The 22411-nt window shown below is 42.8% G+C and overlaps 1 protein-coding gene across 1 annotated transcript; it reads right to left on the bottom strand.

Annotated features, from left to right (window-relative positions):
* Positions 1–204: 204 nt before the first annotated feature.
* On the bottom strand, positions 205–21623 carry ppp1r14bb (protein phosphatase 1, regulatory (inhibitor) subunit 14Bb). Its single transcript, XM_046380797.1, has 4 exons — positions 20567–21623; positions 3595–3678; positions 3468–3500; positions 205–3350 (listed from the first exon to the last, which is right to left on the bottom strand). Exons 1-4 carry the CDS (start codon positions 20765–20767, stop codon positions 3282–3284), a joined length of 387 nt encoding a protein of 128 aa, XP_046236753.1. The 5' UTR covers positions 20768–21623; the 3' UTR covers positions 205–3281.
* Between the last annotated feature and the right edge of the window lie 788 nt (positions 21624–22411).

Raw genomic sequence — 22411 nt, 5'->3', positions numbered from 1 at the left:
GGCCATCATAATTTCACACCTGTGCTTTACCTGCTATGTCAAAGTGAAAACTATATAAGTGAACAAATCACACATTATTACACATTAAATATTAAATGTAAAAGGAATGCCTTGCTGAGCTAAATAATAAACATCTGTATAATTATCTTTACGTCTGTAGGTCCTCTGAAGCAGAGAGCTGACAAACCCACTAAAGAAACAGTGTCAATTTCACATGTTTTTATTAAAGTTGCATAAAAGTGTAACAAAATTGGGCAAAAACAAGACCTGTTGTTGATATTGCTACATTTGTTTGTTGGTTTGATCTAATCATTGTCCAAAAAACACTTCCACTCCTTCAATCCTTCAATCCACATGGTTTAGCTCTTGTATTTAGCCTCAATGATAATAATCAGTATATATATATTTTTTTTTGCAATTTTCTCCAACAGTAAAAAAAGAGACTTCTCAATAACAGTCTAAGAAGGTATAATCCAAACCTGGATTCAGAAATGAAAATCCACTCAAATTCAGCTACTAATTGAGCTTGCCTGGTGCAACACGACCGAACGTCTCCAAAAGAAGCAGACAGCACTTGATTTGGAAACCACACAAGGAAGGCAAAAGCAATTGCATCAAAATGTATCTGAATGGATTTTTGTTTAACTACATGTTAATCCAAGGCCTGGCATTAAGAAGTTTTATGATCACAATAAAAACAGACCAGTATTCAAATGGTAAATGTAAAGAACATCGTTTTATCTAAACAAAATCACTGTATCAAGCCCTAAGTATTAAACACTCACTTCTAAAAAAAGAAACCAAAAAACCCACAATCTCATTGTTTTTCAAAGAAAAAAAGAATAGAGAAGGAGCGGCAGAAGATCCAAGATTCTCCACATGCCGTAGTTCTGCTCGGTAACAGCAGTTTGCGTTACCTTTTTAAAAATGAATGTCTCCCGTTTATTTGGTTTGTGTAACATAAATAATACCTAAGGCAACATCTGTTTTTTTTTTTAAAAAAAAAAAAAAAGGAAAGAAAACCAAAGGAGGGATAGAGGGAGGGTGGACAGAAGGATGAGAGGAGGAGGAGGGGGAGGAGGAGGAGGGGGAGAGGAAGGGATGCCAGGGAGAAATGACAGAGCAGCAAGATGAAAATGGGCCAATGTGTGTGTGTGAGTTGGCGTTGAGACATAAAGAGGCAGACACTGGAGGTCTGCTGTCGCCGCAGGTGTTAGCAAATGGCCACAGGAATCGCAGCAAAATGTTACCTCTTCTCCAATTGGCCGATGGGCTTCGGTTGCTGATCTGATTGGCTTAGAGTCAGAAATAGATGGCTTACTCTTGGGAGATGATTGGCGGCCGCAGCAGAGAAACACACAAACCTTGTGACAGCTAAGGACCTGTCTCTCTCTCACTTTCTCTCTTAGGGCTAAGTGTGTGTGTGTGTGCGCCCATCTGTGTCAGAGGCAGCTGTGTTTGCTAATGTGTTTCTGTTTTCCTCTGCCCAAAGGGTGGCCTGTGTTTATGTGTGACTGAGAGAAAGAAAGAAAGAAAAAGAAGGCTGAATGCATTGAGGCAGCTTCACTGTAAAACAGTGGCTCTCCTCCCTCCCTGCCTCCCATTCAGATGCCTCATCTGTGGGCCTACTGACAGGTAGAGGACAGTACAAAGTCTCGACACTAACATGGACATTTTCAGTCAGAGGTTCCATGTACACGTGACAGCTCTGGACTGACGTGGTGGACTAAACCATTTCTAAGGACAGAAACAGAAACAGTGAGAAAGAGACAAAGGGAGGGGGGGGATTAAAAAAAGGAAAAACAAACAAAACAAAAACAAGGCAGCTTTGTTCTGGGCCCCCCTGCCGGCCTGTCAGTGTGTGTGTGTGTGTGTGACAAAATGCAGAACACCCCCCCCAAAAAAAAAAAATCCAAAACAGGAACCAGTCCTTGACTAAAAATCTAATTTGTTGCACAGAACAGCAGAATATACAGGCCAGAAAAACACTCCTATTGTGAATGTTGCTGTACATTATGTAGCAACACACGCACACGTAGCATTTAGCAACACACAGATGTACATATGTATGTGCAGGCTGGACAGCAGTGGCCTCTAAAGAGCCTCTCATGACTGCACCACGCATCTGAGGAAAGAAAAATGTACTTAGCTCTTTTTTTGTTAGGAATTTCTATTCCTGCACTCCCCACCTAAGAGAACTTCTACTTCTACTCTAGCCTCAAGGGAAGACTTTTATTCTAAAATGAGTTGGACCATGTGACCACCACAGCCAACCAGTGACTTTACACTGTTTCAAGGGATCAAATTTTCCTCTATGTTGGACTGAAGAGATGCCATACATTATTCTTTGTGGTCAGATTTTCTTCCCTAAATGACATAGTGCAGAATTTTTCAACAGATACACACACACAAAAATAGACAGTCTTTAAATGCACCACTGTAGCAAATGCCTCTGATTACGATGGGGGAGGGGTATGATCTGAAAGGACTCTATGGACAACCCCCAGAAAAGTTTAAAATTAAAAAACTAAAGTCAAGTAAATATTCCCATACCCTCAAACTGAAGTAGAAATATCTAAAAAGAGTTATGGTAGCTGGATCATTTACAAGTTTAAACCTCTTAGAAATAACAAAATAAAGAGCCACATTGGTAGAGACATAAGCAATGATTAGGCCCTGCTTCAAGCTGAATGGCTGCTTCCTCCTTCCACTCTTTTCTTGGCCGTCACAGACTTTTTCTCTTGTTTCTCTTCCCACTCCCGGCCACCCCATTCTCAGTAATTATGGGGCTCGTCTCATCTCCTCTCCTCTCCTCTTGCTTCTCAGACAGATGGAGGGTGGTGCGAGGGAGGGTGGGAGGAAGAAGGGCTGGATGAGGAAGAGGAGTGAAGCCAAACAAAGGGTGAAGGAGGAGCAGGAGTGAAATGGAGAAGGAAGGACAGTGCCTGGATTAAGACCAATGAATCGCCTGTTGTTTTGGCCTGGTTATTATGCTCTTTTTTTTTTTTTTAATTTATTAGTTTACTTCTCCTTCTCTGTTGATCATTCTTAAGAAGGATGTCTGACAACAAGGCAAGGTCACAAAAAATGAAAAATAAGCGATGTATGGGACAGGATCCAGACAACAAGAGAGAAAGAAATGAATAAATGGGCCTAACAAGAGGAGGGTAAAACGGTCCTCAATGGAAGAAGACTGACATGAAAATAAAAGGATGGAAAACGCGGTAGGAAGACAAGAGGTGAGAGGGTCAACGTGGAAGGGAGGAGCAGGAGGGACGCCATCATTTCTTCTGAGGCGTGGAGAGCTTCTGCATCCCTCGGATCTTGTCGAGCAGCTCTGAGACAAAGTCCTACAGAGGGACAGGAAGGACCAAAAACACATGAGGGGGACTCAGACACAAAAAAATACACAGTGCATCGAAATGGGGCGCCGGGTGGTGGAAGGATGGAGGAAGAGAGAAACTTACCTCAGTAGGTTTAAAACAGTCAACCAGTAAGTCCTAGAAAACAATAAGACACGGTCTGAATATACATTTTCTCCTAAGCAGCTGTGTGTCCTTTCATGGTTTGACATAAGTTCCTGTCTGTTCTTACCTTGACCCTGGCTGCCCGTTCAACGTCACTGGGCATGTCCAGCAGCTCATCCACATCTATCTCCAGCTCTGGGATGGCCTCCTCCTGTAACACATGTGACAAGAAGAGAACATTAAGAGACACAAGTCTAAAAGGGTTAGCACTGCTAATGAGAATCTGAAGGTGAAGCTCGCCGTCAGCATAGACACACACACACACACACACACACACACATTACTGAGTGTCTCTGGAAAGAAATCCTCATCATCCTTTCTATTCTTAGTCCCTGTGTTTATGGTATGTGGTTTGCAAATAGACCAGCGGAAGTATTTCTGTCACTGTACATGACGTGGTACAGTGACTGATGAATGTTCATGTCTGAACACTAGAGGGCGCCGCCCTTCCATTACCCCACGTGCTGTAGCCAACAAAAAGAAAAGCGAGGAGGGACAAAGAAACAGGTAATTTAATGAATATTTTCAAATCATACTTTCAAGGGTGTAAGACAGAAAAACAAAATTTATATTTGAATGAAGATTTGTTCCCCATATGCCTGTAGAGAAAACCAACTTCAGTTCCACATTTTTCAGCTTCATTTGAATTCTTACAGAATGTAATGGACATGAAGTAGTGGTGGGGTGAGAAGAATGTTCAGTTAACAGATCAAAAACCCAAAGATATTCAGTTTACTGTCATAGAAGAACAGAACAGAACATATTTTTTCAATTATTACCCTTAGTTAACAGTCTTTATGTCAAGTTACGCTATAAGCCTGTTGAATGAGGCTTCATATTTAGTGTACTGATATGAATCAACAAAACTCATCGAACTCTAAACAAGACGGAAAATAAGCTTATTAACTCGTAATTCAAATTTAAAAACAGAAATGGCTGCAATAAAAGCCCGCTCATGCACTTTTAATTCCGGCATGGCAATTATTGCCCGATTCTGATAAGCTGACCTCTAACATTAAGTTTGAAAGCACACTTGCCTTAAGCTTATACATGGTTTGTGGAACCAAGCGGAAAAAAAAAGAAAAGTGAAAAGCGAGTTCACGGTTAGTTCGTCTTTCCCGTAATCGCCATGACTTCTCCCATAGGTCTTTTTTTTAATAATCTGTCTAATCTAGTCTCCCTCTCTCTCTCTGTCTGTCTGCCTGTCTCACTCAAACAGACTAGCTCAGTGTGTGCTATCAAAGCAGTTCACCACTGGCAACAACACACACACACACACTTGTGCAAACCCTCGTTTCCCTCTCTTTTGCAGCTCAATTGCTACCCTATATTCATGTCATTCTCTAGGAATCTCTCGCTCTCGTCCTCCCCCTTGGTTAGAGTTGCCCACACCAGCTGTCTCTGCACCTGCCCAACTGCCCCCTACCCTATCACTCACACAAACACACACACACACACACACACACACACACACAGAGAGAGAGAGTCACGCATGCTCACAAATGCATGGACAGGCAGCAGACAGGCACAGCAGGGATGTGTGCACACATTTGTGTGTCACATTATGTTGAGAGGTCCTCAACATCACACACATCCTTTCTGCTACACACACCTCGCACACACACACACACACACACACATGGATTAAAGAATTAAAAAATGGGCATTAATACGGTAATAAGTCTGAGCTGGATGGTGTGTGTGTGTGCGTGTGTGTGTGTAAAGGCTGGGGTATGAGGATTTAATTCTGTGCAGGACAGCCTGTATGTGTGAGATAGAAACTGGAGGTGACAGACAGACTTACCGTCAGCAAAGTAAAACACACACACACGCACACACACACACACTGATATTCTTGCAGAATTTCGAACTTAAAGTTCCATAAAACAAACACAAAGGTGTGCATAAATTCATACGGCATCAATGAGTCTCTAGTGTAAGCATGCACGCACACACACACGCACGCACACACAGGCTGTGAAGTCTGACACAAAGACTGATGCTCACAACATGTGGGCTCCATGTGCTCGTACATGCAGAAGAGAAAGCAAAGGAAGAAAACCGTATTTTATGTCGACTTTGTATCTCTGTGGCGTACTCATGAGGCAAGTATAAAGCCCTAAATGCTGGTAAACGTAACTGAAAAGCGTAAGTGATGAACACCGGCTTCCTTTTAATGCCGCTTACTTGAGAATGATTTGAGACAAACTGTTAAATGTGCGAGGGGGAGGGGGCGCCCAGAGGAAGGAAGGTAAGAGGTTAAGAAGCATATCGAGAAGAAGGAGCAGCTGAGTGGAGCAGACTGAGAGAAGGGAGAGAGACAGAGAGAGGGGAGGAGGGGAGGGAGGGATGTTAAAAAAGGCCGGAAGACAGGCCTCAGAGAAGAGACACAAAGAAAGCAGGGAATCACGAGGGAAGACTTCCCAAACAATCCACCAGACTGACTCACTGAACTAAGTCTGTAGTCTGGAGGGGGTTTTCACTGTTGGCTGCAGATGTGATCCACACTCAAAGGTGGCTACGAGAATATTGGCAAACACTGCAGGATTGTAAACAAAGCCGTGCAGTGTGGAACAATTCAGGGGTCTGGAGGTAAAGAAGCACAAGTCTGGTTTAACCTGAAGCAGAGTGTTTTCAGTGCATCTGAAAAACGTGTGCAGTCTGGCCGAGGGCGTACATACACATACAAATGATACATGATACATAGAACTGCAGTGGAAAAACCCACATTAAGTTATAAGGTGCCGCTCTGGAGACGGTTAGCTTCACTGGACCACTGACCAGTCAGCTCACTGGCAGAAGTTGCTCCCATAGGATGACAACCACATGTCCAGTAAATGAATTTTACTGTGGATAACGTAAAAGTAAAGTAGTTTGTTCAAGGCCTGTGCAATAATTCCCATATTTAAAGCCTTAGACGTCATTATACTATTTGGATATGCAGCTAGTTTCTAATGTTTCTCTCATGTTTGTCAATGGTGGAAAAATCTGCATCATTTTTAGTGGAACCAGTGTGAAACATCACAAGACTGACCCACCAGCATTGCTGGAAAAAACAAACCGATACTGGCAAACCGGCGCATAAACCCATTTTTATTGTGGTCTTTAAATTTAATTACACTCTTCCTGACAAGCTTGCAAATATGATTCAGACACCAACACGATGAGGCTGGGACGGGGAGGAAGAAACAGACAGACACAGGGTCTGTCTGGAGGCAGCCTGCAGAGCAGAGCAGAATGAGATGTGACAGTATCAGAGCGTATTTCTGTGCATATGAGAGTGTGTGTGTGTGTGTGTGTGGGTGTGTGGGTCATAGTACTATTCCTCTCACAAGAGGCTGTGTAGCGACTGTAGGACAGACCAAATGCCAGATACAGCTGCCTCACAGGAAAACCATAAGAAGCCACACAAGCAAACACACACACAGTTAGGTCAGTGCCCTTGCATAGTCATAAAAAGGCTAACTATTGCTACTGTAAATATGTCTAGAAGGAGAAGCGATGAGAAAGAGCAATGAAGCAAAGTTGGGGATTCTCCAGTGAAGTTTGGTAGACTGAGTAAAAATCTTTAGCATGAGTCAACATTGTTTTTTTCCCAGCTGACTTGATATCGCAGTAATCTGACCTCATGACAGATGAAACCGTCCAACACATTGCCATGTGCTTACAAACTGCTGTGATGAACATACTGGATGAGATGCCACAGGATGAGATGAACTTTACAGATTTAGAAAGAAAGAAAAGGGGGGTGAATGCAAAACCAGAGAAACTTGCTGACAGAATCACATACGTATCGGCACATGCAGACATGTGGCTGATGTAATGACAGCACAGCTCCGTACTGACTGTAACAAGGTGGCTATAAGCCAGTTCCAGACAGGGAAGACAGGGAAGCCGCATGTGCAAGTAGGTCACAGAGGCCACCTACAAGCACCGCACAGCATGTCTTCCAGTGATAACACACTGCACAGCTGATTCCTGTGATAGCGTCTATGTAAACTTGGGAGTGGAAGACGTGGACCGCGGCGAAGTAATTTAAAATGTCAGGAATTACAGAGACGCTGAGGTTTTGCTTTCCTGCTGCCTCAGTAGCTAACTAGGATAAAAATAGTCAGACTTCAGGATGGCCGATCGCCCGTTTTGCTACAGAGACAAAAAAACAATGTTTTGGTTGGGTTACGTTGCAGAGGGGGAGAGAGGGGTGGGGGAGTCGGGAAACAGAGGGAAGCGATGGTTGGAGCAGGCAGGATGGAGGAAACAGAAGGAGGAGGAAAAGTAGGCCGCGTGGCGTTAAACAATATCGCCATTCACTCCAATTTCCGTGTGTGTGTGCACTTGTTTTGACTGAATCAACCAGACTACTTAATACATCATTTGCTCCTTGTTTTATGTTCTTTCCATTTTTACCGAGTAGTTGTGCCGAGGCCAGAGCAGTGCAGATGGAGAGTGGGGAGACTGACATGTGATCTGCACGTTACATGGAACAAATTGTGCCCTGCTCAACTATGTGCCCTTCCTTTGCAATTCTGTGTGTGCTGGGAGTCTTTCTGAGAGGGAAAGTGTCTCTAGTGACTATTTATATGTGTGTGTTTGTTTATAGAGTGTGTGTGTGTGTGTGTGTGTGAGAGAGAGAGAGAGAGAGAGAGAGAGAGTTCCACCATTACAGTCATTACCCCAGGCTGGCTGACTTGGTGCAGTGACACAGGTACAAAATATGTGTGAAATCTGACAAGTTCCACATATAAAACACAACTGTTGTGCAGGCAGTGTGAGCACAGGCATAGCTGAGATGGTTTGACTGTTAGTGTGTGTTTTGGTTCTCACAGATACGAGAACACACTGTCCACAACAGTGACTTTTCATAAGGCAAGAGATATAAATCATTCAGTCCCTCGTCAGTATTTAAAGCTCAACTGCTGTGATTAGTTGTGGTTGTGAGAAAGGATTCCTGGTGCATCACAGACACGGAGAACAGCTGATAGAACAGAACATTTTGATAAAACATTTGGATGTTGAGCAGCTCTGACAACGGAAAAGGAAAAAAAAAAAGGAGGTGAGGTTCAGGATAGTGGTGGCTTAGGGGTGAAACATGCTTCTGTAAAGATTGACTAGGGACTCGGAGAAGGGACTTTCAAGGTAAATGCAGCGTGCAGAGGCTCACAGATGAGCTGATTAGCACATCATATACATGTGCAGGCCTGTTTATGAAGCACAAGCCAGAAAATACATGCAACAAAACTGAAGCTGAGCCAACACCAAACAAACACAGAAACTAATAACAAAGGCTTTTTGTCTTTTACTTGTGAAAGATAAGACTTCTTTCCCAGAACTCAAAGTTAGTTTCCTAAATTCCACCCTTAGCGGAGAAGGTCATGCTACGCAACGATAAATCGTGTCCGCGGTAACAGGGATGCCAGTATAGAAACAAGTTATTTTGTCTGACCAAGTGGCCTAATTAGACATGATTCAGGACACTAAACAAGTTACCAGATCCCATTTTTCTCCAAGGAACGAAAATATTTCAGGGGGAAAGCTGAAAAGTTGCCTGCAAGCCGTGTTAAGGTGGTAATTCATGACAGCCTTGTGACTGATCTGGTAATTTAGTCTACTGTCATCTGATTATCACACACACACACAGCATAGTGGAAAAATACTGCGCTTGAACCTGCTTCCTGTTATGCTTCCCCCCCTTCTCCTCTGTCTCTTCATGTCTCCTTTGATGCCCTTCCTCTCTGGTTGGCATCACCACTCTGTGCTGCACTCGTATAAATCACCCTCGGCATGTGTGTAATAGGGCAGTTCATTGAGTTTGGGCCACCTTGCTGCGGGGCATGATACCGCTTATGAGAGAACGAGCAAGAGAATATGAGGGAGAGGGAGTCACACAGGGGTCAACAAGGGTGTAGGGATTAGGATGTACTGTGTCAGTCATCGCCTGCTGCTTTCCATCTTCTTTTTATCTCCCCCCGTCTCTCACGAGCGCTTATCAGGAATCTGCAGCTCTTTCAATAACAGACATTGTTAGCTTCCCTCTTAAGTTTTCCTCTTTTTCTTCCTCCTATAACCACTTAGGGTCACAAAGAGGGTGAAACTTGCAAATAAGGTTTATTTTATCTCTTATTCTTCTCTTCTGCACTTTCTGCACTGAACGGGTTAAAAACACCAGAGTACACGGCTACTTCCTGTCTGGACACGTGACCTTGGGAGACAGCACGGGGGTGGGGGTTTGTGGGTGCTATTTAAGAGAATATGGGTGTGTATGTCAGCAAGACTTTAAGAGAGCAGAGTATATACTGCTCTGTGTGTGTGTGTGTGTGTGTGTGCAAGCAATTAATTTGAGTGGTGATTGGCTGCTGTAATGTATACGTGGCCTCACACACCACCATAAACCATAACATTCCATAATCAATACATGCAGTGCGCTCAATCCAGTCTGGGGTGTGTGGAGTGTGCATGCAGGATCTTGCTCGTGTGTGTTTGTGTGAGGTTGATCTTCATCTCTATTCCACGTCTAATCAGATGGATGTACTTCCTCTGAGGAAGAGTATGATGTCCTGTTTTGCATCATATGAAGAACAAAGAGAAAGAGCTGCAGGCAAAACGGTGGAGCAAAACTAACCTCTTTATGGCCTGCTTACAGCCACGAGAGACTAGAAAATAGAATATAACTACTCTAACAGCCATATTTCTTTGCTCCCTCGAACCTTACAGAGCAGTTTGCAGTAAGAATTTAAATCTCCAATATCATCCGTGTTTCTTTCCTCCCACTAATGAAGGAAAATGCTACAAATAGTGCAAATTTCTTTGGGAAAATCAACTTGCTAATACACCTCTGTGGAAGCAGGGACTCCTGAATTTCGCTGTTCGGTTGAAAAATATCACTGCAGATGAAGTGTGCACAGCTCTGTCATGTGAAGCTAAAGAGCCTTAGGAGTCTGGTGGTAGTGATGTGGGTATGCTATTGTGCTGTGTGGGCTGCTTCAAGCTCATTGCAGGACAAAGCCAAACCAAGCAGGCTCCAAGTGCACAGAACGTATCTTCATATGGTGCCAGGAAACATTCATCACTATAATTTGGATGCGAGCACAGTAGTTTTGGTTGATCTTACACTGTAATTAGGTAACAATTACTTATATATATATATATGTACATATAAAACGTTTGTGCACAGTAATATAGAGTGAAGTGATATATGGGAGTGGACAGTTAACCTGATAGACACTAGACATACACTGTCTCAGTTGCACCCAGAGCACACACACACACACACATTGCTATTAATAAGTCTGAGTAGTTAATATGAATGACATCAAACCTCGACGCCCCCCGAAAGCTGCCCAAAGTCATAGCTGCTCACACGGCTGAATGATTCCCACCATCAGCGTGTTTGGCCTGAATGAATGGGTCAGTGGTTTCCCCGTGTTGACTTTTGAAAAAAAAAAAACAAAAAACACAACAACAAAAAACTCACTCTGCTGGTCTCTTGGGGTCACAACCAGCCTAAGGAAGACGAGCTGGAGATCTGTACCACTTTGGCTAACTACTACAGGGGGGCAACAGTTTGCTGGCCAGTTTCACTCTGTTTTCAGCGACCACATTCATCCAACTGTGAAGCAGAACCTAATGCAAAAAATCAAAGAGCAGATTTTTTGCATTAGGTTCTTTCCAGCCAAACTTACAGTCCCTGTTGCATAGAACTGAGACAAAAGTTTGCATAGGCTGAAAGAGCTGCTATAGCTGGGCAGGCAAAAAAAAGTATCACGTAAACAAACCGCATGTAAACGCAGGGGATGTAAGAGAAGTGCAGAAGCAGCAGAAGAGCAAGTGGTCAGCAGCAAAAAAGATGCATCAACACCCAAGAAATTCAGACCACTTCAGCAAATGCGTTCGAATGTTGTAACAGTCTAAATCCAATGCATTTTTTTGTCAATTAGGTAAAAGCAAATACAGTAAACATAACACAGGGACTACCTGTCAGACAGCTGAAAGGGAAAGCCACAGAGGACTTTTGACTTCCTTTTAACCTTTGCTTTCAATTTCCATGCAGCTTTTAGGATATTTTGCATAAAAACACTTGGATGAAAACCCAGTTTCTATCTGCCCCCTTCTCTCTCGCACACACTTACACACATAAAATCCATTTCTCTCTTCAGCCCACTCTAATGGCAAAATCTCCCATGCATCCATGTGAAAAAAATGTGAACCAGACAGCATCTCAAGTGCCCACTTTGACCCTCCACCTCCACTCTCTTCTCATCCCGAGTCTGTCATATCTGCGGCAGAAAGCGGAGGAGAGATCTGAGGAGATCATGGCACTCAACAATACTTCCACTGACTGGTATTGGTGTATCGGTGTGTGCATGTGTGTGTGTATGTGTGTGCATTGGCAGAATAGCCTAAGGTGTTCCAACAAATTGATTTTTCTCTTTTCTTCCATCAATTTCTAATCACCATGGGGGCAAATGAGTAAAAAGTACAAACTCTAACAAACACATATAAAAGAAGAGAGCAAGGAAGACCACACACACACACACACACACCCATCCACTACAGGCCAGGAGAATCATTACCACTACAGTTGGACTGAAAGAAGCGATTACGTGCAGATTAAAATAAGAATGCATATAAACAAGGATTACAGCAGATTATCATTATGTCACTCTTGGCAAGCACTACTAACACAACCAAAGCACCCTGTGTTCATTTGTTCATTTGCCATGTCATTCGCTGAAGGACTGATTCCTCTCTTTTTACAGTTTCAGACAGGAGTGGAATTTGATAATCCCACAAGACCATTCATGGTCCGTTTCAGTATTTTTATCCACTAATTTTCACCTACTTTGTCACAGAAATGTTTTTTTTTTGTGAAACCTTTTAGTTCAGCCATTATTGAGATGTAATCTGTATGGATTTCAAAAGGGATTAGAAAACATTTAAAGTCTTTCATGCATCAACACAACCTCTGACATGGTTGTAATAGGATAAAAATACACAATGTGGGAGATTCCATGAACGTAAAAACGAAAGAAAGACAACACCCAGTTTGAAACTGTAAATTTAATGAGATGTTTTTCTGAACAATGCCCTGATTTGCCCCTCTGTTCATACATTCCTTTGTTACCTTTATTTATACTGTCCAGCAAATTAGCCATTTTACTTGTCTTTTATATTTATTTAGCTCAGGCGACAGTGACGGAGTCAGGGAAACAAATTTGCTCGTCAGTGTTATTGTGTGACAGTAAAAAGGCACATGAAGTTCCATTTCTGTCCCAGATGCTTGACAGAGGTTGCAGACAGCGATTGTGACAGTGCCAACACGATTATTCATTCATCTGTTTCACTAACTGATTTCTTCATTCGGCAACTGATTTGCTCTCCTGTGAGGTCCGTCCAGTAGCAGGATTAAAACAGTTTTGACTGGTTTTATGGCGCTAACAGAAACCAGCTGTAAGTAGATTAAAGTGATAATCCAGCCAAAATCTTTCTGAACATAAAACACACACATACCCTGTAGGCTTGAATGGTGGCTAGAAAGGAAGTTTCTAAAGATGTCAGGGTCACCTTTTTTCTCTCTCTTTAATACTACAACTATTGGAACCCAGTGTAACAGATTGGAATTACTCAAGAGGTGAATGACTGAACACTTGTGTTGATTTGTTCATGAAATACACTTAATTCTAACATGAGTATATGTGTGGGGGAGCGAGAGAAAGAATGGGAGAGAATGACTCTTCTTCCTGATGAATCAGTCACCTGTAATAATTTCAGTGACTCTGACGTCCAAATATAGTCACTAGTTCCTTCCTGCTCAGCAAAAAATGCAGGAATAAACTTGGATCTCAAAGTAAAAACCACACATGGAACACACACATACAAAAACAAATTGAAAAGGATATTGTTATCTATTTATTTATAACCTAATGAATAATTCACGTTATAATATATAGTGACTGGTAACATTAATCCTCTGCTTCAATCCACAAGCGCTTTGTCTGTCTCTTATCCATCCATTTCTTCCCAAAGCCATTTTAACCAGTTTTAATGAAAGAATAAGAGCCCTGCCACATGACTTCCTCTACTCCGTCATACCATGAAAGCTCAAGTTAGCTGACATCATGGAGGATATCCAGAGCCAACATGGCACCTGTGCTCTAACCTGACAAACTCTCTACCCATGACTGCCTGTCTGCTCGCGACTGACACCAGGTCAGGAAGTGACGGCTAGAACACTGTCTCTTTGTCTAAACCTATCTGACTGCACATCTATTGGCACCTGCTGACAGCTACAGCCGCTTAATATTAAAAATCACATCCCGAGTTTGACATCCTCCATCAGCTTCTCTAAATATAATGTATGAACAGGAAAGACACTGTGCACAGCTACTGTACCGTTTCAAAAAGTACGATACGCTTAACAAACACAACACAGTCTGGCAAAGTGAATAAAGCCATGCGCTAACACATGCTTCTCTGCAGATCAACTGGTGCTGTCTGCACTAATGCACCTCCTGGGACTAAAATACACTCCTGAGTGGATCTGTGTTACCTCATTCAACCTGCAGGCTGTTGGCATAACTTACAGAGAGATTTTCTGATGATAATGACTCCGTGCCAAAGATGGACGCCAGCTGCTGCCAACTCAACTATTAAATATTGGGACAGTGCTGCTGTCTCATTGTTTAAATAAGGTTTCAACATGGAGGCCATTAAATACACATCACCCAAAACCACATATTCATCTCTCACTGAAAAGCACTATTACAGCAACAACACCCCGCAGTCACATATGGTAATAACGCTGGCCTGTATACCGAATTTCATCTTTGTAACACTCGTGCTCACTTTGAAAAGCCTCCTCAAGGGTGCTGAAGCTTTTACACAGCAGCTAACAAAAGCGTATGTAGCATCTTAAAACGCAGTAATTAAATAAAGCTCAGTAAATAGCACTTTGGTTCAGACCAAGAAGAGTGTCTGAAACAAACCTTACGACACACCGAAGACCATTCAAAATAATGAGCAGGGGAGCGCTGTGGTACTTTAATGTATCACAGTTGTTATGTTTATGGAAGCATAAGATATTAACAGCTTGAATATTTACTGGATGCCTCTTAAATGTGCACACATAATACACAGAACTGTTTAGCGGGAGGATAGAATGAACTCACTTCCAAATCTTAAGACATTAAACATGTTACTGCCTGCTATTAGCCTGCCAGCAGAGTTTCATAATTGAACTCCGATTGCGCTGCTTGATTTCTGATCGTTAAAAGGAAAAATTGGTTTTGTTTAAACCTTGTACATCCGACTGACAGCCTAACCCTGTGCAAGGATGCAATGACAAGTTCATGAGGCTTAGTTAGAGCTGAAACACAACACTGAAGGGTCCGACAAGGTGGAAATGTGTCAAGACAATCAGTACGTGCAGGCTACGCTGGCTGACACGACGGGGAACGTGTCAAGGATTGGGACCAGCAAGAAAGAGGCAGAACAGCGTGAGAACGTGTTGGAAACATGGATGCACTCGCTCTCCTTATTAGGGCTGATGTTTTTGAAGTTTTTAAAACCTAAAAACCCTGCGAGTTTTCTTCTGAACAAATTTATGTTTACATTCACCATTTCTCATCCAAACCTGTTTGCTAGATTATTGTTTCCAGCCCTGCATGCTTACTTATTGACATAAATTATGCATGACAGATGGCGAAACCAAGACAGACACTGTGTGTCTGTGTCAATCAACAGGTGTGTGTGTGCACTAGCTGCATGCGGTGATTGTGGGGAAAGTGGTATGTAAATAAAGGCCATTTCCCTACGTACCGCATGTCTTGGTTTCTCTGCTTTTTTTTTTTTTTTACTCACTTCCTGTAACAACATGCATAAACATTCCCCTGAATGACTCACATCCCTCATTCTCTAACTCTACACCCCACTTGTTCTTCATCCATGCCTTCTCTCGCTTGGCCTCCTTTACTTCCTTCCGGGTCCCTCACACACCAATCAAAACACACGCTTAAGACTCCCTCACTCACAATATTCTTGGCGGCCTTTCTCCTCTCTAGCTCCGCTGATTTATTTACTTGGCATCTTATGGAAAATAAAATGCTCACATGGTCAGTCAGTGGGTCAGGCTACAGCACATGCTGACTCATCATCAGTCAAACGGGAAAAGATCTCGTGTGTTCCACATGTAGAACCACTGCTATCCTATTAACATAATGTGTGCATGTCCATGTCTGTGCGAAAGTGTGTGTGTGTGTACTGGTGGTGGGGGGTGTTTACAAAGACACACTGGAGTCTTTCACTCCCGCTGTGTAACAACCAGTCTTTGTGGTCACCCTCTTACGCACACTGAGTGAAACAGGGTAATACTGATTGGTATTCAACCTTTTAAGTTTTAAGCAAATGTTGCACCCTCTATGTTTTTTGTGTGTGTGTGTGTGTGTGCCTGTAGTTTCACACTCTGAGACCAGTTAGGGAGGCCAACTTAATCGATGATATGAAGTACACAACACCAGGGTGCATGCTAGTATTTTTATTGGTTTGGCTAAAGCCAACAGCTCATTAATAGTCTGAGACCAAAACAGAATCCAAGAAAATGAGGCCAACATAGTTAAGAAATAATCAATTTACAAATAACCTCTATTATACTGTGGAAAAAAGTAATTTTGTACATTCATTCATTCAGCTGTCAGAAGTCACTGCATTGTTTTCAGTACATGTGCTAAGTACTACAGCAGGGGGCTTTAGCCAATACTATCATATTATTTTCTACCATTAAGTCTGTAGAGGAAGAAATAGCAGTGGGCTGCGCTGACATCCATATCTACTTCTTCTACTTTGTCTCTCTTCTCTCGCCATCTCCTCTTGCTTTTTTTCCCTTCTCTTCCTCAGTTTATGGCATTCCTGCTCACCAATCCTGCTTCTGTTCTCACTCATATCCCAATCTGTGTGTGTGTGTGTGTGTGTGTGTGTGTGGGGCCACGTAGGACCCTGGAGTTTAGGGATTGGTCCGCCCACTCGCTTCACTGTTAACTATGTAGCTACTAGTCAGAGTACTAGGAGTGAAAAAACACAGCAAACTGAGAGAAAAGAAGTCTACTGACAAATAAACATTTAACAGCACAGTTACCATGGAAATGAAACCAAGGGCTGGAGCGCAATTTGATCATTTTTACTACAAGTGGAGTTGGGGAATTGATGAGCGTAAACCCCACTTTCCTTTTCCCCAGAGTAAGCTCAAACTCACTTCTCACCTCGTACACAAAGGCAGTAATAGAGTGGAAGAGCAGTAACAACAAAGGGGGGTAAACTATTTATCTTTGAAGAAATACTTCCTGATTTAGTTATGTGCCCTCTTAAGTCCTAACCTTCCCTGCCAGTTTAGTGTTTATGTTTTTTAAACTAACACAGTTTAAAGTTTGATTTAGACTATAAACTGTGAGATGGATGGGGATTGTGGGATTTGGAGGCTTTATTACTGTGGTTCCCAGCCCCCCCCCCTCCTTTTTTTTCCTAGATGTATCCCCACAGTCTTGTCAGATGAACTCAAATAACCCCTTCACTGACACCACGCACCAAGTTCCACCAGTGTGTTTAACTGAAGTGATTTTAAACTGGACTGTATTTAACACCATTAACTATATAAAAGGAGATCATGTTACAGCAGTTATTCATAACATCAAACCGTCTGTGTTTAGGTTAGCTTGGTCAAGTTTGTATTCATACAAGTGGCAGAAACGTGCTGCCTCACCATTTTTTATGACTTTTCTATTATTCTATTATTATCAACTATTTCAAGCATTTATCCATGATTTTGAGCGATTTTACCCTGTCCATTTTAAACATAAAACCATTTCTCCCAACCATTGCATTATTGGTTGACTGTTTCAGCTTTTTATCTATTCGTTTTTACTTGACTTGACAGATCACTTGACTTACTCCTCATTTTCCTCATACACCAAAAGTGCCTTGTGAGGTATCAGTAAACCTGGTCCAGAGTCACCGCCCCACTGGGCACCATAACAAAACCAGGTAGTGTTTCTGCAACAAAGGAAATGCCACATTAAAATCAACTGCGGGTGTTCCCTAAACCCCTGCTAATACAATAACTGAATGGCTCTAATTAGAATCTCACATTGAAAGAAAAATAATGAAAACAGGGGCTTTTGGGAAATGATGGAATTTTACTAAGCTGCCGCCTGCTGAACGGACACAACCTTTTCTTTTCCACTGCGTGGTTAACCAACATAAACATTTAACAAGCCTTGTTGCCATGGAACCATACCGAGGCTCGGCTCCTCACTATTACCCATAGCAACTCTGACTGATAGACTGACTAAGTGGCTGGATGAATATCTGACAAGCTGGTTGGCAGTACTGACTGGCTGACTGCTTGTGGCATGTTTAAAAGAGATTATATGAATGGAAAAATAGCTCATTATAAATTCCCTGCTGAACAAACTCCATGCAGTTTTATTAAAAATAGACATATGCATCCAAGAAAAGGGGAGAAATAAAAGGATACAGGATATAATGAAGGCTGAAAAATGAAAATATGGATTATGCAAGGAGTCAGAACAATAAGACAGACATGGGTGAAGCAAATGAGGATTGAAGGAGGTGAAAGGGAAAAAGGGAGTGAAATCCAAGGCCACATGCTCCATGTCTTTTGTCAGTGAACAGGGTTCTCCCAATACCCACGCTGCTCCCTGACCAGGCTAAAGCTGCCTCTCCTGTTACACTGACTAGTAGCACGTGCTCCGCATTTCCCCATGTAAGGGTGTGAACACCAGTGAACAGACTGTAAATTAATCTCTTTGTTGTCTAACAGCCAAGGCAGAGATGGGATCAGGACAAAGAAAAGTGTGTGTGGGGGTGGAAGCAAAAATTAGTCATTAATGAGAGACGTGTGTGCAAAAAATGAGAAGTAAACCATTAATAACTCATGTACATAACAGAATGTGACATACCTGTGATCTGACATGAAAAAAAAACAATCACTACACGCTGTCACCCTGGCACCTCCCTGTGAGGCTTTCTGAACTCTTCGCGACCCTGCTGGCACAGTTGAAAAGCGTACTGACAGTAAAGCATCAGTGCATTAAAGCATGCCTGGCTGAAAGACAGAGTGGATTAGTGAATGAAAGATGGATCTGAGACGGGCAAATGAGTGAATCTGAGAAAATGAGTGTGCCGTCACACAAAATATTAAAAACTAATATTAGTCTTATGAAATGACAGATTGCTAAAAGATTTGTACTTTAAAAACCTGCAAAGATTTCCTGTTTAACTCATTCGCTCATACTTTTTAGACTTTACAAGGTTTTACTGCAAAGCATACTAATCCATTCTTGGCAGACAATCACAGCATATTGATTTTAAAATCCTCTCTAGGCCATTTAATCACCTCTGCTGGCATGTGAGGGGCTGTAGTATCCCTGCTACTTTATTATCAACCTCACGGGATTTCCCTGTAACTTCCATTAAAATCTCAACGAATGTATGATACAAACACAAATGTCAGATTCTGGTTTTTACACCAACGCTTTAAGAGAGGCATCAGTTTTCAACCAGTGAGTGTTTTTACACTCATGTTGTGGTTTGGAACAATATCTGGTTACAGTAAGTCACAGCTTTTCAGTTGGCTTTTGGACATCCAGGTGTAAATGTTAATGGTTAAAGCCTCTCACACAGCCAGCCCATCCCTTTGTGTTAGAGGAGGCTGAAGATAAATAAAGTTGTGAGAAGCTGCAGGACAAGGGTTGGAACATCAAAGCGAGCAGTTGTTTCACTCTAACAACAAAAAGTCTGACTTTTTAAATCCTCTATAGACCCGGTTTCTCAGGCCTGACCTGGTGTAAACGTTTGATTTTGCTTCCAGCTTCCAAGTCCTCTTCCTCTTCTCTCCGTGAGCCTCCTAGGAATTCTCCAAAACCTGTTAAGTCGTTGTATTCCTCACGCTAGGAATAGAATGTGGGTCAATGCCAGCTCAGAGGAGTCGACATGAGCTTACCAACTACTGACGCCAGCAGCCACTCCACAGCTGCTGCCAGGCTACATTATAACTGCACGCCTCCCCATGTGTCGCCACGACCAAAGGATTGACGTGTGATGGTGCAGAGGGGAAGTAAAGTTAGCCCCCACTGATGGTTGTGTACACTCATTTACTACAGTAAGGGAGTTCATTACAAGGGCCCACCCTGACAAGATTTATGACTTGATCCCCACACCAATGCACATCAGCGCTGCATCATTAGTTTCTTGTAAGGATAAGAGGGAAAGTCTCTCCCCGAACACCTATCTTTTGCACTACTTGAAAGTTTGCAATTAAAAGAGACAAGAAAGAAGGCAGGGGCAATGAAACAATGGTCCCAGCCTTGTTAAACCAAAGACACCTCCACCACACAATAAGTCTCTGTTTAATCCCTATATTTAATCATCACTATTAAATATTGATGTTGTTAACTTATTTTTCCATCCAAAAACAGCTGGCAAACCTCAGCTAAACAATGTACCTGACCACAAAACTATGACATAAGTGGTAATCTCCGGTGGGTTATTAATATTATCCTAAATATATTCACAGGTGTGCTTTAAAACAGCTTCAGCCAATCAGAACACAGAGCAGAGGCTGATTACTCCGCGATGCCTCTATAAAGCTTCAGCAGCTACATTTAGCCTACCTGTGAGCGAGAGGCTGAAGTTGAAGCACAACGCTTTCATCAGACTTTTAGAAATGTCTTACACGAATCCTTTGTTTCTTGTTACATTCAAACTCTTTCCTAATATTCCGTCTTCGTTACTACTTGCATATGGCCCACATACTGTAGGCGACAGAACAAGCGAGGCTAGGCCAAAAGCAGCGACAAAGGCCCTATTAATGTTTCTTTATCAACAGTTTGCTTTAGGACTAGACAGCCAGACCAGCTCCAAAGCTGTTAAACTGACTTACTAGGCTTCGCAGTAGAGCCTAATTACTTAGCAGAGCCGCCTGATCAATACGTTCGACCGGTTTCGAGGCCGGTTATTGTTAGTGTCTTTACCTCACAGTCGTAGAGGTCCGTTAGCTGGTCGATAATCCACTCCTCCAGGTTCAGTCTCTTCCTCAGCTCCTTACGATCGTATTTTACGGTTACGCGTCCCTGCTTCCGAACGGGTGTCTCTGGTTCCTCAGTAGTGCCGGCCGGCGTCTGGAAATATACCCGGGGTTGGGGGCTTGTCTCCGGGCTTGTTACAGCAGCCATGGTCGCTCGGTTTGGGAAAAAAATCCCCCTGCCGAGGTGTAGAAGTGTGAAAGGAGCGACGGAAGAGAGGCGAAGCGGTCTGCGGACGTGCGGCTGTTCGATTTTCCGCACTGAAAAATCCCGGCTGATAAATGTGTGTGACTTGAAATCTCCCGAAGAAACAACGTTGGACCTGATGCTTTTTTGTTGTCCAAAGAAAAAATCGCTCAAAGGGACATCAGTGGCCCGGTCGCTTCCTCAAAACAAAAGGGAACGACGGCTACTGGGAAACATAAAGTATAACCGGCTTATCTGGCTATTTACAGCATGCAAACTCTGCTTCTATAAAAAGAGAATGGAGCAGTAGCGGAGCCGGCCTCAACTCTTCATTCAGTACAAAGAGAAATCACACGTCTCTTCTCTCTGTGTCCCCACGAGAGCTGCGTGCGCGCTCTCTGACTCGACTCGAGCGCATCCGACGTAGCGCCACTGGGGGAAAAAAAAAGGTTGGATTTTTCCCCCCCCACAACTTTGAAAACCAGTTCAGCTCCCTTCTCTCATTTTCTTCTCTAGCAGACTACGCTCCCTCCACCCCCTCTTTTCCTCTCACCTTCACGCGTGACCTCCTCGAGCCCACCGCTCTCATTTGAACAAAGTTAATTGGCACGAGGAGGAGATGTTTTGCTGCTAGCATCATCAAATAAGAACATCAAAGACTGACGTTATATTTTGTCTTGTCACTGTCCGTAAGTAGCCATTCACACCAAGCTTCTTGACTTTTTAAATGACCTATTTTTAGTCTCTGTGCTCACAATAAGCCTGCCAGGGGAAAGCCATTAGCTCCGAAGACCCGCAAGGCTCGCAGTGCATTGTGCAGCACTCAGTCCTCACACGGTATTGACACAAATTGCCAGTTTGCCGAGGGCCCTAACTGCTTCAAACACGTGGTATTTGAATGCTCGTCTGACTAGCTCATAAACGTCTCAAAACGTCTCCTCTGAAATGTGTGACATGCATAAAGGCACTGTTGCATAATTTGATTAAATGTATTTCACATGTATTTCGCATTCGTGAAATTTAGTTTTTCTCTTCCAAGATTACACACTTGTTGTAAAGGGAAAGCAGCTATTTGGGGTTCGGTCTTGGGATTTAACTTTTATGTTTCATCTCTAGGCTACAGCAGAGATAAGACTGCTGGAGGTGTTCCATTAACAGGAAACCGGCCACATTTTTTCACAGCCTGCCCATTGTGTTATAACAGCAGGGAACCCCATACCCAACTAGGCTGGTTAATAACAAGAGTTTTAATAATAATAGGAGTGTGAAGTGATGGGGGAGGTAAAGAGAGGGGGAGCAGATTCATAAGTCTGTCTTTCTCCCTCCTCTTTGGAGTGTGTGTGCTCACATCTGTCAACATGCTTTTAATAGTGTGTGTGTGTGTGTGTGTGCGTGTGTGCTTGCGTGTAGAAACCATTTCACAGACAACCATAGCAACAAGACATAAAAAACTGAATTATTCAGTGAGCATGTCTGAAACTTACAGTTGAGTAAGCACAGACAGAACACTACACACACTAGTGTACACGCACGCACACACACACACGGTAACTTAAACATTCAGGTGTGCTTGCATTATAAAAATACTGCGTCACACACAGCACGCAT

Source organism: Scatophagus argus, chromosome 23 (genome assembly GCF_020382885.2).
Source record: "Scatophagus argus isolate fScaArg1 chromosome 23, fScaArg1.pri, whole genome shotgun sequence".
Lineage (NCBI taxonomy): Eukaryota > Metazoa > Chordata > Actinopteri > Scatophagidae > Scatophagus > Scatophagus argus.
The sequence above is the reverse complement of the archived record's forward strand: the minus strand, read 5'-3'. Positions and strand labels throughout refer to the sequence as shown.

Coding starts and splice junctions, on each gene's coding strand:
- ppp1r14bb (XM_046380797.1), bottom strand. CDS start 20,767: ATGGCTGCTGTAACAAGCCCGGAGACAAGCCCCCAACCCCGGGTATAT. Junction 3,679..20,566: donor CGGACCTCTACGACTGTGAG/GTAAAGACACTA, acceptor CATGTGTTACAG/GAGGAGGCCATCCCAGAGCT. Junction 3,351..3,467: donor ACTGTTTTAAACCTACTGAG/GTAAGTTTCTCT, acceptor GTCCCTCTGTAG/GACTTTGTCTCAGAGCTGCT.